The 18,387-nt window shown below is 34.4% G+C and overlaps 1 protein-coding gene across 19 annotated transcripts in view; it reads right to left on the minus strand.

Moving 5' to 3' along the window:
- TCERG1 (transcription elongation regulator 1) overlaps positions 1-18,387 on the minus strand; it is a 64,172-nt gene that overhangs the window by 14,332 nt on the left and 31,453 nt on the right. For 11 of the 19 annotated variants that reach the window (XM_055285767.2, XM_055285776.2, XM_055285764.2 and 8 more), the window contains 5 exons: positions 17,192-17,248; positions 17,009-17,075; positions 14,378-14,513; positions 13,471-13,560; positions 4,111-4,229 (listed from right to left, as the gene is read on the minus strand). In XM_055285767.2, coding sequence (XP_055141742.1) covers positions 4,111-4,229; positions 13,471-13,560; positions 14,378-14,513; positions 17,009-17,075; positions 17,192-17,248 — 469 coding nt within the window. Of the gene's footprint in view, positions 1-4,110; positions 4,230-13,470; positions 13,561-14,377; positions 14,514-15,913; positions 15,965-17,008; positions 17,076-17,191; positions 17,249-18,387 lie in introns of all 19 variants that reach the window. The other 8 variants (XR_008658888.2, XM_055285765.2, XM_055285763.2 and 5 more) reach the window with 2 other exon arrangements.

Genomic DNA, 18,387 nt, shown 5'->3' on the forward strand with positions numbered 1-18,387 from the left:
CTGTAATCTCACCACTTTGGGAGGCCAAGGCAGGTGGATCACTTGAGGTCAGGAGTTCCAAGACCAGCATGGCCAACAAAGTGAAACCTTGTCTCTACTAAAACTACAAAAAAAATTAGCTGGGAGTAGTGGCGGGCACCTGTAATCCCAGCTACTCAGGAGGCTGAGGCAGGAGAAAAACCGAGGAGGCAGAGTTTGCAGTGAGCTGAGATCGCGCCACTGCACTCCAGCCTGGGTGACAGGGCAAGACTGTGTCTCAAAAAAACAAACAAACAAACAAACAAACAAAAAAAAACCATAGTGAGGCTCTGTCCCTACAAAAAATGTAAAAATTGGTTGGGCATGATGGCACACGCATATATTCTCAGCTACTCAGGATGACTGCTTAAGCCCAGGAGTCTGAGGCTGCAGTGAGCTGTGACTGAGCCACTGCATTCCAGCCTGAATAACTGAGCAAGACTCTGCCTCTTAAAAAAGTAACTAAACAAAACTGTTATTACACTGAAAGAATCAAAGAAAAACAGGTTCAAAGAATTGAAAACATGGTCTAAAAATGAATGAACAAGTAAGGATTTTTGGCAGAGATGCAGAAAATATTAAAAAGAACCTAAAACTAATGAAAAAAAATTAACTGGATACGATTAACATGAGAGTTGACAACTGAATAAAGAGTCAATTATATGAGTTAGATCACTAACAATTATCTAATCCAAAGGGGAGACAGAAAAAAGACTGAGGTAGGGGAAACAGTCTCAGGGACATGTAAGATAATATCAAACACTAATGTATGTGTGATTAGAATCCCAAAAGAGAAAAGAATGAATTAGGGCAGAAAAAACACTAGCCAAAATCTTCCCAAATTTGATGGAAAACATCAATTTATAAATTCAAACAGCTCAGCAAACTCCAAACAGGTTAAATAAAAGGATGAGGCTTATGAGTGCTAATGAGCGTAAGTTTTAAAAAAGAAGTGTCTCCATAAATAAAAGGCATTATAAAGCTTTCATATATTTGGTATATAGTTTAAATATTTGAAGCTTTAACCAGTGGCACAATCTTGGCTCACTGCAACCTCCGCCTCCAGGTTCAAGCAATTCTTCTGCCTCAGCCTCCCAAGTAGCTGGGACTACAGGCGCCCACTACCACGCCTGGCTAATTTTTGTATTTTTAGTAGAGATGGGGTTTCACCATACTGGCCAGGCTGGTCTCAAACTCCTGATCTCATGATCCACCTGCCTCGGCCTCCCAAAGTGCTGGGATTACAGGCGTGAGCCACTGCTCCCGGCCAAGAATTTACTCTTATAATTAACAACCCTATACTTAGCATGGTTTTAGAAGAAAAAACACTAAAGATTAGCCCATTTAAAAGCTATTTAGCTATTTAAATGCAAAAATAAAACATTCTCTTGTGTTAAAACAAAGATTATGTTATAGTTTTAATTATAAACAAAAAGCTGGCCAGTTAATCTCAATTTAGAACTTAAAACATTAACTGAAGGTTAAGAGTATCACTCACAGCTAACATTTATTATTTTTAAGCTTTGCTGGCCAAGGCTAGATTCTAGTAATCTTTTATATGCAACCAATACTAATCATAATATCCAACGTTAATTCAACATTTTTAACAAAGAATATGTTGCAAACCTGGTTTGAACAACAGATACATAACAATAATAAAATGGCATGGTAAAATAAAAATGTATATTCCAGAAAAGGGATCATATGTAGTCCATTAAATGTTTTATTTTCATGATAAATTAAACGCTTCAGTTTATAATTTTAAGATAGAAAAAGCAAGTACAGGTTGGGCATCCCATATTTGAAATCCAAATGCTCCAAAACCCAAAACTTAGTGCCAACAAGACATTCAATTCAAATTTTTGAATTTGGGATGCTCAGCCAGTAAGTATAATACAAATATTCCAAAATTTTTTTTAAAAAATCTGAAATCCAAAAGACTTCTGGTCTCAAGCATTTGGGATGAGGGATAATCAACCTGCATTGTTATGATTAAAGAATAAATTATGATTAAAGAAAAAACCTTTTAAAAAGTGGAAAATCAACGTGTAAAGTGATAACTGATTCATCTTAGACTTATTTCTATTACTTATAGGTAAAATATCTGACACTTTTTATGAGAAAAGACTGAAGTGAACTTTTAGCATTAGATTCCCATGGAGATGTTTTCTTATGACTTATTTCTTAACTGTGAAAAACTACTTTAAAACAAACAGGATAAAAAATATTTTGAAGGGAAGCGGGTAATGGCTGGTGATGGGTGACAGGGAGATAGTAGTGACCAGAAACTGACTGCGGGAGGTATGACTTAAATTTTCATTAAAAAGAAAAATGACATACAAGAGATAGGCACAGTTCAGTAATTTCTCCCTTTCTTTCCCATTGGAACAAACTCTGGTGCTCTATATTTACTAGCTCTACTAAAAGGTTCTGCAATATTTTTCCCACTTAAAAAAAAAAAATTAGGCCAACAGACAACATTTTCTCATTTTAAAGTTTTTCTTCCTTGCATTCTTCTGGGACTAAAAATGGTCTTAATTTCTATGCCAGAGTTGGATGTATCAATTTAACAATACAGGACAATGCCCTTAGTGCCTGGTCGTTTCATTTTATGAAGTAACCTGCATAGTACAGATCACTTCAACAATTCTACCTGCCTGAAAAGAACACCAGTAGAGTACTATGATATGGTAAGACTTAGTCATATCTACCAAAGGGAAACCTCTTTGGAGTTTCAATTATTCACAGACCCATACGGAGTTTTAATAAATATATTCTGCTGAAAGATTTGGAAATAAGCTGCAGACATCTTAAGACTTCACTTAGAAATATTTCAACATGCAACTCCTGAGCGTAAAGCCTTTTTCCACCATGACCACAATACCCAAGAAAATTACTAATTCTCTAACAATATCTAATATCCAATTCTTACCAAGTGACCTCAACTGCCCCCCAAAATGTCTTTTATAACACAGACTCAACTATTTTGACCCATGATCTCACTCTTTTGACTCAGAAAAAACTCAGGACTCCCTGGAAAGTCTGAACCTCTATTACCCCTGAAGAATATTAATTTTTTCATATCACAAATACTATATTAGCTTTTTCTAAAACTTTTATTAATACCATATTTCAAATATAAAACTATATTAAACATATCTTCTTAAATAACATCACTCTTTCCTACCTCCACAGACAAAATTAACTATTTATATAAGATGAACCTTTATAATAAGTGCCATTTAATCCAGAGACTCCATGATGCTACCTGACAGTTTTAGAATACTGAGGTATTCCCAGTAACCTAATACCACTACTCTTACATCTAAGTCATAAATAAGAGTAATTCCCCCCGCCTATACAATTCTGTGCAACACTGAAATCTAGTTGAAATCCCAGTTTCACTGGGGCAAGCTACCTAATTTGCTTATCTCATGTAAAACTGGTGTCACATAAGTACCTAAATCAAACTACCTGTTCTGAAGACTGAATATCTGTATGCATATATATAAAATTATATGCTTTCAGTCATGTTTACATGTATGTAAAAATGCATACATATATTTTAAAGTGCAAATAGGCACATAAAATACCCAGTAACTGTGATTATTATAAAGCTAGGCAAATAAAATGTCTCATTTTCTTCAGCCCATTACATGTATTTAATACATATTATCAATCAATTGAAAATGTCAGACACAGCCATTAACTAGACACTTAGAAAATTTTGAAATTGAAGTGGTAAAAGGTCCTTCACCACTTCAATTTAATCAAAATAATGTTCCTCCTCTGCAACTCATTATGTATAAAACTTTACAAAGATGGCGCACAGATTTTCTATCATATACTAGTTTCTAAAGAACTTATTCCCACAGGGAAGCACTTAAATCAAAGGTATCCTTCTTAGAGCACTTAGGATTCCTCTAAAGGAAACACAGTAAAAAATAAAGATTAGAAATTTTGGCAAAAACCGATAAATAAGGAGCTTTTAGTGCCCAAATAGACAAAAAAAATCTATTTTTTTAATTTTTAAAAACTGATCTTAGGAGAAAATAAATATACTTTGATATTTAAGAGAAACAAACCACATACCTTGGATTAAATTTTGCTTCTTCCATCATTTTTTTGAAATCTTCCTTGGCTTGCATTATTTTATTTTTCTTTTCCCTGCGTTCTTCCTCTGCCCTAGTCTTTACATACTGATCAAACACCTATTATAAAAACCAACAAATTCGACAAGTCAATCTTTCATATAGGTAATTTAACTACCAAATTTTTGGACAATGTCTTTGTCCAAACTATACCAGGAAAAATTATTAACTGTAGATAATTATACACAGACAATCTATACCGAGTTTCACTTTAAAGCTTCACTGAAATATTACACAAGCATAAAGCTCTCTACTTAGGCTTCAAGAACAAAAGAAAACAGCAAAAAGCCTCTTTAATTTTTTTCCCGATTATAAATTAAACACATGATTATCATAAACATTGCAAGAAATTTAGAAATGCGGAAGAGAAATCACAGTCTTCCCAAATCCCTTTTAGACAGAAATATCAATGGTATGGAATCTGTAGTATATTTTATTTCTGTGCTTCTCTTAAGACATAAGTATTTTCACTAAAATGTAATCATGCTTTACATCTATTCTATATTTCCCCCACTTAATACAGTCAAGATAATGAACTGATCATCTATTTACCGCCTACTTCACACCCTATAAAATGACAGAAGAACTTTTTTAAGTCATAAACCAACAATAAGGAATTGAGAAAAAAAGAACCAGCAACTTGCAAAGCTGATAGGACAAGTGGAAAAGGATGTGAAAGATATGAGAGCACTCAACATAACCTAGCAGTCAAGAAAAACAAAGAGGCAACTCAAGCTTTTTTTTCTGAAACCAGAATCTCCTCAAACAACTCAAGAATAGACAACATCGGATACCTATGGAGGTGAGGATGGGGCATAGCTAAAGTAAGTAGTATTTTAAGGATGAAAAGCTATTTAATAAGTTGTTAAAATGCCAGATCCCCCCCACCAACTTAATGTTTCTAGGCACTGCCACTTCTGAATGTAAAAGGCAAGTGACTATTCCAAAGCAAATAACTGGCAAACTATGGCCTACGGGTTGTTTTTATACAGCTCAAGGATAGTTTTTACATTTTTTAAAGGGTTGAGGGGAAAAATAGAAAGTTTCATGACACATGAAAACGAAATAAAATTTAAATGACAGTATTTCCATAAATAAAGCTTTAACTGAACAGCCACGCTTATACCCTTACATATGTCTATAGGTACTTGACACTTAAAACAGCAGTTGCAAAGTTACAATAGAGATCATATGGCCTACAAAGCCTAAAATACAAATTATCTAACTCTTAAAAATTTGCTGACTGCCTGCTTTAGAAAGTAAAAGAGAGCGTCTTTGAACTGGGGGAACCTGAATTGGGAATAAGGCAAACCAAACTAAAAACATGGAGATTAACCAAACACATACCAAATACTAAGACACAGTTCTCTCAGATCCGAAGCAGAGAGATCTGTGCCCTCCAGCCAGGAGATTAGAAGTCTTTATTGGGAATCTGACCAGCCTAAAACAATGGCTCCAGGGGTTCTCAACAAACCAGCCTAACTCACCCTACAGCATGTTTCTCAACCTTGGCACAGTGATGTTTTGAGCAAGATGTATACCAGCATCCCTGGCCTCTACCCACTAGATCCCAGCAGCACTCACTTCAATAGTGACAAAAATGTCTCCTGGGGGCAAAACTGCTCGTGGTTGAGAACCACCACTCTGCAGTATAGCCCCAAAGCACGAGGGCCCACCTAGATGCTAAGAATAACCAAACAGGCCGGGCAGTGGCTCACACCTGTAATCCCAGCACTCTGGGAGGGGAAGGCAGGAGGATCGTTTGAGCTCAGGATTTCAAGACCAGCCTGGGCAACATGGCAAAATCCCATCTCTACATGCAAAAAAAACAAAAAAAGAGTACCCAAACAGCATTTTAGTGCTTCACTTAAGTAATCAGGGTCTACAAGGCATCTAAGGAAACTCTCCAACATGAAAAATAGTGCCCTAAAGAGAACAAACTTAGTGGAATCAGAAACTGTACAGAAAAATAAAAATTTAAAAGAAAAAAATGTTCCTAAACAACCTCACAGGGCTAAGATAATGCACCCATAAGGCAAGAAAAACCTCAAAAAACATAAAAGAACTCTTAGAAATTAAAAGACACAATAAATTTTAAAAATCTAAATATTGGTTGATAAAGACAAGGAAATTATCCAAAAAGTTAAATAAAAAGACAAAGGTAATTAACAGGAAAGAGAAAAAACCTGAAGGACCAATCCATGAAGGCAAATTCAAATTCTGTCCCAGAATGAAAAAACAGAGAAAACTAGAAACAAATTTTTTAAAGTAACACAAGAGAATTTCCCGTAACTAAAAGAGCTGAGTTTCCACACTGAAAAGGTCAGCCAAGTGCCCAGCACAATAGACCCTTCCTCTAGGAAAAATACCACTATGGCATTTCAGAATACTAGGGACTAAGAGAGCAACATACTTACAGAGAAAGAAAAACAGATTCACATATAAAGGAACAGGAATGGCTTCAAAAACAATGAACACTAGAAGTAGAGCAATGCCTTTAGCTAGCCAAACAATTCCAAATAAGGGTACCATAAGGGTTTTTCCAAGTATGTTAGGCCTCAAATAAATTTTCCCTGCACATTCTCTCAAGAAGCTACAAAAAGGAAAAGATTTACTATGTAGGGAACAGGTCTATGAACATCTTTATAACAAGTACAACAAAATGTTCCAAAATACGTTCGACATCCTCCCAAGTCAATCCACATATGTCTACCAATCTTCATCCACTGGGGGTCTTGGAACATATCCTCCACAGATAAGCAGGGACTACTGTATCTATGATTACCTGACCAGTCCCCTGCTAGACATATAAGTCATCTTCAATTTCCTCTAAGTATAGCATTGCAGAAAACCTTTTGAAAGTACTTGCATGCTGAAGAGAGGGAGAAAGTTGTTTCCAACTCCTTTCTCAGTATATACTTATTTATAAATAAAAGTATTAAATGACACATAAAATTCAAGGGAATTTGTATTAACTTTCCTTTGAGAATCTAGAAAGAATTTCATATTCCCTCTGCCGGGCTACCCCAGACCAAGGTTAGGAATCACTCTCTAAGATAAATATCTCATAGAAAATTAGGGGTTGTGTTATGCTTCCAAGTTGCTCCTAATTTGTGTCATGCTTCCCAATACACTTGGCTTTATGTTCCCTATGTTAAGTGGTTATTTTCTCATAACTTCAACTCATGAACAAAATTTCTTAATACAATGAAAATGAGTAAATTTTAAAAATAATTCTGTTAAGTTCACTTTTATAGGCATGAACAAAAATGTATATTAAAGGGCTATACCCTTTAAGCCTTCAAGGCAGCTCTGGAGTGCTTGCAATGTTCCATTTTTTGGATCATGATATATTCATTTTGTGAAATTTCACTTATGATTTTATCTTTTCCATATGTTTCAAAATACATTTACTAAAAATAAGTCTCCATTATTTGATTCTCGTATTTTTAATTTCACACTGATTCAATGACAAATTATTCAGTAACAGTGGCCTAGATGGATGTTTGACAATTCCGAGTAATCATGTTGGTAACATATTACCATACTGTAATACTGTCAATATTAAAAAACTCTGAATAACAAACGAGATATTAAAAAGTTTACTTTGGTGTTTTAGAGTTCAAGGGCAGGGATTTTTTTTAATTGACAAATAATAATTGTACATATTCATGGGGTTACTGTGTTTCAATACATGTGCAATTGAAACGTGTTTAAATACATATCATGTAGAGTGATGAGATCAAGGTAATTAGCATATCCATCTCAAACATTTATCATTTGTGTTGGAAGAACGTTCATTATCCTCCTTCTGGCTATTCAAAACTACTTACTATTGTTAACCAGTCATCCTACAGTGCTACAGAACCCCAGGACTTAATCTTCCTATCCAGTTTTAATTATGTATCCTTTAACACATCTCTTCCTATCCTCCGGAGTTCTCCCTACCCCTCTCAGCCTCCAGTAGCCTCTGTTCTACTTTTTACTTCTATGACATCAACTTTCTTTTGCTTCCACACGTGTGAAAACATAAGATGTTTATCTTTCTGTTCTTGGCTTATTTCACTTAACATGACTTCCAGTTCCATCGATGTTGCTGCAAATGACAGGATTTCATTCTTTTTTATGGCTGACCACATTTTCTTTATCCAGTCATCTGTTGTTGGACACCTAGGTTGATTCTGTATCTTGGCTACTGTGAACAGTGCTACAATAAACATTAGGGTACAGATATCTCTTCAATACAATGATTTCTTTTCCTTTCAACACATACCTGGTAGGGGGATTGCTGGATCTTATCATTGTAGCTTATAGTTTTTCGAGGAACCTCCATACTGTTTTCCATAATGGACATACTAGTTTAAATTCTAATCAACAGTATATAAAGAGTTCCCTTTTCTGAGTATCCTTGCCAGTATTCATTATTTCTTCCTCTTTTATGTAAATCATCCTAACTGGAGTGAGACACCTCACTGCTGTTTTGATTTGCATTTCCCCGATGATTAGTGATGTTGAGCATTTTTTCATATATTTATTGGCCATTTGCATGTTTTAAGAAATGTCTGTTCAGATCATCTGTCCATTTGTTAGTAAGATTTGTTTTTTTCTGTTGAGATGACTGAGTTCATTGTACATTTTGGACATTTAATTCCCTGTCAGATAAGTGGTTAGCAAGTATTTTCTCCCATTCTGTAGGATGTCTTCACTGTTGCTTCCCTTGCTATGGAGAATTGTTTTAATTTGATATAACCCCATTTGTTTATTCTTGCTTGTGCTTTTGAGGTCTTATTTGTAAAATATTTTCCCAGTCAATGTCTGGAATCATTTCCTCTATGGTTTTTTCTAGTAGTTTTATCATTTCAGGTCACACATTTAGGTCTTTGATCTATTTTGAGTTGATTTTCAGATAGGGTAAGAGGTGGGGTTCTAATTTCATTTCTTCTGCATATAGATTTCCAGTTTTCCCAGCATCATTTATTGAAGAGACTGTTCTTTACACAGTGAGTGTTCTTGGCACCTTTGTCAAAATAAGTTGGCTATAGATATATGGATTAATTTCTGAGTTCCCTATTCTGTTCCTTTGGTCTATGTGTCTGTTTTTATGCCAGTATCATACTGTTTTAGCTACTACAGCTTTCTAGCATATTTTGAAGTCTGGTACTACGATACCTCCAGCTTTGTTGTTTTTGCTTAGGATTGCTTTGGCTATTTTAAGTCTTTTTTTGGTTTCACAAAAATTTTAGTTTTTTTTTTTTTTTGAAACAGGGTCTCGTTCTGTTGCCCAGGCTGGAGTGCAGTAGCGGTCATAGCTCACTGTAACCTCAAACTCCTGGATCAAGTGATCCTCACACCTTAGTCTCCCAAGTAGCTTGGACTACAGGTGCACGACACCACACCTAGCTAGTTCCTTTATTTTTTTGTAGAGAGATTTTGCTAAGACAGTCTCAAACTCCTGGCCTCAAGTGATCTCCTGCCTTGGTTTTCTAAAGTGGTGGGATTACAGGCGTGAGCCACCTTGCCTAGCCAGATTTTTTTCTTCCAGTGACATTCTGTTTTGAATATCACTCGTATTTTGATAGAGATTGCACTGAATCTGTAGATTGCTTTGGGGAGTACTGCCACTTTAACAATATTAATTATTCTGATCCATGAGCTTGGGATGTCTTTCCCTAGTTTTCCTTATGGGGGTCTTTCACTTGTTTGGTTAAATTTATTCTTAGTTATCTTATTTATTTGGTACTATTATAAATGGGATTGCTTTCTTGATTTCTTTTTCAGCTAGTTCACTGTGTACAGAAACACTATTGTTTTGGATATTTAATATCCTGTAATTTTCCTGAATCAGTTGAGCAGTTTTTTTTTTTTGAGACAGAGTCTTGCTGTCACCCAGGGTGGAGTGCAATGGCAAATCTCGGTTCACTGCAACCTCCATTTCCTGGATTCAAGCAATTCTTGTGCCTCAGCCACCTAAGTAGCTGGGATGAAAGGCATGCACCACCACACCTGGCTAATTTTTGTATTTTTAGTAGAGATATTTTTAGTAGAGATGAGGTTTCGCCATGTTGGCCAGGCTGGACTTGAACTCCTGACCTCATGTGATCCGCCTGCCTTGGCCTCATAAAGTGCTGGGATTACAGGCATGAGCCACCACGCCCAGCCTGAATTTATCAGTTCTAAGAGATTTTTGGTAGCGTCTTTAGGTTTTTCCCTATGTAAGATCCTGTCATCCGCAAAAAGAAACAAGTTGACTTCTTCCTTTCCAATTTGGATACCCTCTATTTCTTTCTCTTGCCTAATTGCTCTGGCTAAGACTTCCAGTACTATGTTGAGTAAGAGTGGTGAAAGTGGGTATCCTTGTCTTCTTCCAGTTCTTAGAGGAAACGCTTTTAAAATGTTTATTTTGAAATAAGATAAGAGAGAACTTATTTTAAAGTGTTATTAGAATAACTACTATCTATGTCAGAACCTAGTAGCATCCTATATGCAAATGGTCTCCTTTTTGTGGAAAATGTTATTCAATTAAAATTTGTCATAACAAATAAAAACATTTCAGACCCCTTAAGTAACCTTTATCAAAAGAAAATTCTAAGTTAAAATTTATGGTTACAATTATATAAAATACATCTTTTAGGACACAGAATGTATATACATCTACAAATAACTAGAAAAGGACAACTGAAATATAATTTTCTATTACGAGGCATTTCCAATGAAGTTATTAGTGTTTTCTACATCAAAGCACAAACTGCAAATATGAAATTACGAAGTGCAAATGTGTAATGTGTAACCTGGCACCTTTCTGGTTGTTCGTTTTATACTCCTATGCAAATAATAAACCAAGTATTCAAAAAATGTGTTTATTTTTAAATGCCAAATGTTAACTACTACTACTTCTCAGTTCTTACATTCTGATTGCTGAGAGAAGAATTCTGTTTAAAAGCCATGAAAGGCTGCAGGTGGTGGCTCACGCCTGTAATCCCAGCACTTTGTGAGGCCAAGGCAGGCGGATTACTTGAGGTCCAGTGTTCAAGACCAGCCTGGCCAACATGGTGAAACTCTGCCTTTACTAAACATACAAAAATTAGCCGGGCATGGTGGTACACGCTTGTAATCCCAGCTACTTGAGAGGCTAAGGTGGGAGGATCACTTGAACCCCGAGAGGCAGAGGTTGCAGTAAGATGAGATGGCGCCACTGCACTCCAGCCTGGGCAACAGAGCAAGACTCCATCTCTAAATAAATAAATGCATAAAATAAATAAATAAATGGCATGAGAACTTTTAACTAGAAATTTTATTGAAAACAGAACACTAGAATAGTATTTTCTCTTTTCAAACGTAATTCTATTAAGGAGATACCACCATCAGCTTATAGAATGCTTCAAAAATTGGGAAAGAACTATAGCTCTCAATATGTTACTTATAATTTCACTGTAACACTCAGTACCAGGATGAATATGTCATAAAAGTTTTAAAGTCTTCAGAGAAATTTAGATTAGGCAATGTTCCATGCACCACAAATAAAGCAATGAAGACAAAGTTTCTATCCTAATACAATTTATATTTTGCAGGAGGAGGAGACAGATAATAAAAACATAATTTTATATAATTAGAGCCATGAGCACCATAAAGAAATTAGAAAAGGCAAAGAGACAATACTTAGATTGATTAGAAGGCACCTGGACAAGTACCTTAATGAAATGAAGCTGGCTGTACTAACACCTGGAGGAAAAACAGTCCAGGCAGAAGGAGTAGCGAACACCAGAATGACTGGCTTGTTCAAGTAATATCAGGGCCAGTGTGGCTGTAATCAACAAACATTAAAAAAGACCATCAAGAGGTATACAGGGATAAGTATATGTAGAATATTAGAGACCATGAAAAGAGCTTCAATTTTATCCTCAATGAAATGGAAAGCACTAAACAGTTTCAAGCAAGGGAACAGTGACTTAATTTAATATCACTTAAACTTAAAAATTAGTCTAGCTGCTGTGTGGAAAAAGAACTTGACTAAAGAGGAACAAGAACAGATGGAATGAAGGAGATCAACAATAGGCTACACCGATGATAAGGGTTGTTTATGGTGGCTTGGATTAGGGTGTTAATGGGGGAAATGATTAATAAAAGGTGAGATTTTGAAAATTTTTTGAAGGTAGGTTATAGATTTGCTGATAAGACTGTAAACGGGCAGTGGGAAAACTAAGGAATCAAGGCTAATTTATAAATTTTGATAGAGCCACAAACTGAAATGAGAATAAAAAACTCAGTTTTTTGTTTTTTAAAAAAGATACAAAGCTTAAAATGAAGATGCAAATACATTAAGGAAGTTATGTCTTTCTATTCCAAGTACTAAATACATATCTGACACATTGTAAATTTTCTCCCTTCATTCAAGTCCATGATTAGACCTACATACATAATGATACACACCGTGTGGAGAATTATTTCAATTGTTACATTAAAAATATCAAAGATGGGCACCACTGTTACCAAACGAAATCTTACAGCTTAACAGCACTATAGCAAGTGGTTCCACATACTCACCATTTTATGGAGCTCAGTGTCAGGATAATTCAGATAATTCAGAAATTAAGTAAGGTGGAAGTGTGCAATGCTTTAGAAGAGGCAATCACAAACTGCTATGTGTCACTGAATCATCACGGGAATAAAAAGCAACACTAATTCGACAGGGACCCTGACGTATCCACTGTTTTTCTGAGTTTATGATGGAAACAGATATTTTAACAGATGCTAGTTGGATGCGAACTTTGTATGTGTAGTTGTGTATGAGACATAAACCTATGTTTACTATCTACAGGACACACACACACATACATATGTACATACTGACACATAATGGTCAAGAAGGCTGTTCAGTATTCAATAATAAACCAGTGTTCAACGGTAGTCATATCTATTGGATGGGATTACAGTGGCTTTTTTCTCCTTTTTACTCATCTGTATTTTGCTATTTTTCTACTCTAAATTTGCATCATTGGCCCAAACAAGCAAATGAGTAAATGCATTTGAAATCAATTTTAAAACCATACTACACATAACCTAGGTATAAGAGGCATAAGGACAAAACGTTTACAAGACAACAGCCATGCTCATAAGGGCAAAAATACCCAAGAATTTTGAGGTAGAAATGTCCACACATAGACGCATAGTATGTTCTAAGATGCAAGAATATATTTTTGAAATGCTGTATCAGAAAAAAAAGGGATGGTGCTTTATTCCTTATAATTTAAAAACTATGTTGGCAAGAGATATACATTCTTAGTTCATGCCATTTTCCTTTTACCTGTTTTCTCTCTTTAGGATTGAGAAGTAAGTACCGGGGATCAAAAACTATCTTGTGCAACTCCTTCTCCCATGTTGAAAAAGCAGACACCTTTAAAATAAAAATGTATTGCCTCATAATTAAGTTTGCTCTAAAAATATAAAGGTCATAATTTTGCTTGAAATCTACAGGATATCTGTTTATAAAGGAGACATAAAACCATACTGAAGTTTCCATCACTAATAAATGACAAGCAGTGGGAGGCTAGCAATAGCAAATTTCCACACTAATTGGCTCTGAACATTCCTATATTATATAGAAATAACACATACTTAATTACTCATTAAAATAACCACTACTGTGTGACATTTTAAAAATCAGTACATCAGAAAAAGCCTTGAAGATTTGTATTTTGATTTCTCATGCTTGCTCCAATCTTGTGAACAATGTTGTGATTTAAAATTGAACAATTTTACTTATTCAAATGAATCTGTGAATATAACCAAATAGTTGAAATCCCTTCTCAATTAAATTGCAAATAATAATATCACAAAGTATCAGTTCTCCTTTAACAAAAGCCATTCTCAAGATATTAAAGGAAGAATAATCATATATACCTTACCTATCCCAAGCAGTCCGCCATTCTGTAATGTTAATACTCGTCTTATACTACTCACCACAATTTAATGACCCAATAAATGTTAAGTGTTATTTGTACTTAAAAGGACAGTAAAATGGCATTTAGTTAAATATGATAAGATTAGCCAAGAAAAAGGCTGTTGCAAAAAATGTACAGTAATTTTAAAAATCCCCTTATCCCCCCCGCCCCCATAACATGAGCACTAACCTTAGATTTGACCTTTTAGCAAGACATATTTATATTACTTATACAAAACAGAAATATCTCCCCCAAAGATTGTTTTCTGACCCCTCTCTCTAGCAGCATGTCCTTGAACTGCTTCATTCGAGCCTCCAGAGGGACAATGGCCCTTTCTCGGGCAGCTTTAATTTCAGCTTCCATGGCAGCTTCTTTCTCTGAGTCAATGTCTTTATTATCGTCTCTCCTATAAAAAAAAAAATATAAGACATCAACTGACAAAATATTAATTCTCAGATCTTATTAGAAATCTTAAAATCAAAGGAATTTTCAAGACTCACTACTGAGCAGCATATTTTTGGCAAAAACAAATTATACTGAGGGTTTCAAATGAACTCTAAGGGATAAATAACTTTCATAATAACAAAATTAAAATGGGCTTCTAATGATTTACAATGGCTACATTATTAGGAAAAAAATACACCTTTAATGTGCTGTCTCTCCCTGACACTGGTTAATAACATAAAAAGGGAGCAACCTTACTTAAAAAAAAAAAAAAAGTTTAACACTGCAGTAAACCTCTATGTGTCAGAATCAAACAGCACAGAATATAATTTTTTTAGTTCTTGAAATATAGAAAAAACAGTATTTTCCAAAATGTTTTACATTATAAATACATAAAATATTTTGTAAAATCTAATAAAAATTGGTATTAAGTGGTATTATGTTTTAGTAATCTCAAACATTTATTTTAAAAATAAAACTAAAATATCTGCAATCTTGGCCAAGTGAATATGTAAGATATATACCTTACCTACCTGACTTTTTATTACTCACTTTCTGGGTGATAAGTTGAGATTTAAGTTGAAGGACAGGTCCCAGAGAGCAACATGGGCCCAGGAGTAGTTAGGTGGAATTAGAACTGTTCATCAATAGACTAAACTACTTCTTGTTCCTCCAAAAATGCACCTCAGGGGTAAGGGCAACCCTGTTTCTGTGTGGTACTCAAGTGAAATTGTAAACATGGAATCACAGCACCTCTCAAATATATGCAGCACTATGAAAAAGGCCCATTCATGTAAATAATCCAAAAAAGCATGTAATTCAATAATATCTGGGTGTATTTCAGCAGATCTTCCTTCTTAAATACGATCTGCTAAGTATATTTTAAAAATTGGCTCTTATTCCCTATACGAACTTAAGGGAATCAGGAAAACAGAATATGTGGCAATTCAAAAGTATGCTATACAGGGAACTGTAGGTAGCCCCGGAGATTTAAATGAAACTAAGGCTAACCCACAAATGCAAGTGAGAGGTACTTAGCAACTTAGGCAATGAATCAAAAGAAATAGAAGACATAGTCCGTGACCTGCAGGAACTTAGCGAGATAGTCTGTGACCTAAGATATGCACAAAACAAACAGGTAAAAGCAATTTGCCAAACAATATACCCTCTTATAATAATAATTTTAAAACTATTTAAATAGTTAAAGAGTTAAAAGACATCCAAGAAATAACTAATGAAAACAAATAACCTTTATAGAACTATACTAAATGAAAATGTCACAATACAAACTATCACTATCTATCTCAATAAAGGAAATAAAAGAAAAACTAAGCCAGGAAAAATAGGCTTTTAGCTTTGTACCTAAATAGAGAAGCTCGGGCAATCCACATAAAGGACTTCTTTGACATTCTCCTGATAAAAGCAGTTAAAAACCTTACAGAGTTGTCTATAAGAACAAACAATTAAAAACAACCTAAAAGTTTAACATTGTAGGAACATCCAAAATTATGGTACATAAACAGAATGAATACAGTCATTTATAATAATTAACAAATGTCTTATTCTAGGTATTTTTTTTTTAAAAAAAAAGCAGAAAATCAGTTAATCACAACTAATAAAAATTACATTTGGTCAAGAACTAAAAAGTCAATTGCAAAAATGAGAATAGCTATGTTACACTGATAAATTATGAGTGATTCTTTCATATCTTTTATGTTGTTGCCAATAAAGAAATTTTTTTTAAAAGAACTACCCTTTATAGGGGTTGTCTTACTGATTTCTTTGCCATAATTTGGCTGCATTCAATCTGTCCTTTTCAGATAAGGACTACGATTAACCAGTTCCTGTTAATGTCTTCAAACTTTCCTTTTTGCTGCTAAATAATGGTCCCATTCCCCATACATGCATACCCTCTACCCCATCCTTCCCCCCGCCATAACATTTACATGTTACCCAACTCTAGAGCACTGGCCAAGCTAATGCCTCTACTTCTTAGCAGTCTCTTTCTCACAGAGCACTTCCTAAGCTGATGGGTTCTCTCCTCACCAAGGAGTAATGACCAGACTCAAGGACTAGGTAAGTCATAAGATAACCATATAAAGAGGGAGAAGTCTCTGTTTTTATGAGATCTCTGGAATGGTATCTATTGGGGTCTAAATGAGGGAGGAAATTAACTTTTTATAAAATTGAGACCTAATAAATTTCCAAAAAGAATTAATTCCAAAACTATCATTTGGCTTTATAATATATATATGAATACCCAAATCTTCCACAAATCTAGCAAAAGAAGGGACACATTTTCGACAATGAAAAACAAGCTATTTACTATCAGGCCTAAGACAGCAATCATGTTTCCTAACAACATTCACATTACCTGTCCCTTCCAATCACAAATTATTACCAAATCAACTTTTAAAAGATATAATCTACCTCAATCAAATTGTATGTATTACTTACTTCCGTTTTTTTGCTTTAACAGGCTCATCTTCATTAATTTCTTCCATTAATTCTTGTTCCTCTTTAACTATAAGACAAAATTTAATTAAAATATTTAGGCATGAATCCTTCTGCTAATCACTACCAGAACACTTGCTTTAATAGTATTAAAAAGAAGCTGCAATTTATGGTTAGTTCACTCACTTGCACTCATAGAGAATTGCCACTTTTGGATCGACAGCATTGTCGGAGTTGGGTGCCCTGGCAAAAACATTTCAAATATTGTTACAAAGTCATTTGCATATATTTCACAAACTTTTCTTTTTAAAAATTACTGTTTACATACCATATTCACCTCTTAATATTCATCCCTTTATAAACCATTAAACAAAGCACAATTCTATACTTCCTCTATTTATCTTCCCTTTACATTAAATTTAATTCATTTTGAAATGTTTCTTGCCCAAACCTTAAATTTACAAATATATAAAATAAAGCTTTCTTGATTCAGAATTTACAGTACCTTTTAATGGTGCATGTTAATGTATTTATCAAATGAATGAATCAAATATTTAAAAACAAATTCACGAAAAACAAAAGAAAATCACATATTGTTTCAACATCATTCAATACCATAAAGTATTATTATCATACCTATAAAACAAGTATTGCTGAAGGTGAGCCTAGTACCTTCAGCACCAGATAGGCAAAGTTGCACTGATTCAGAAATTACTTATAATTCAGCATATATATAATGCATGAAAATGTCTCAATGACTATAAATGATACACACACTAGGATTTATTTCATTAGAAGTATTAAATAATTCATTTATCTTGCTTCTGTACCACTTGCGGGCCACAGTTCTATAAAAACACAATCATATCAATACAAGGGCAAATTACCAATAAGAAATACACAACAAAAATTACGTACAAATATTTGTACTCAATATATTAGAATGCCCTCTGAATATGAGGTAGATTAAAAGATAATCTCTTAGTAAGGTTTAGGTGTCTAGTCTCAGGAACATAAGGGACTTACCATCTAATTCAAAAGACTGATATTTTGTATTTTTTAAAAATTTGTACTGTATTATTTCAAGAAATATATTACTAGTCAGAAAAGGTGCTAAAAGGCCCACTGAGGAGCATTTCAGTAGTATTGATAAGCACTAAGCACGCAGCAGCACTACCAACCATATCTTGGACTAACTGAAAATCTTGAGTAGAACAATAAATTAAAGACACACATATTTTACAAAGCACGATCTTATCCAAATTCTCTCCATATTTTTAATCTCTATTATTTCATTCAAACTAGGATAGCAGTCTATTTTTTCTAACGCTTCTTATATTCTTTGAAAAGTAAAGGGTTTCTAAATGCCCTCCACATTTTCT

This window comes from Symphalangus syndactylus, chromosome 7 (assembly GCF_028878055.3).
Source record: "Symphalangus syndactylus isolate Jambi chromosome 7, NHGRI_mSymSyn1-v2.1_pri, whole genome shotgun sequence".
NCBI lineage: Eukaryota > Metazoa > Chordata > Mammalia > Primates > Hylobatidae > Symphalangus > Symphalangus syndactylus.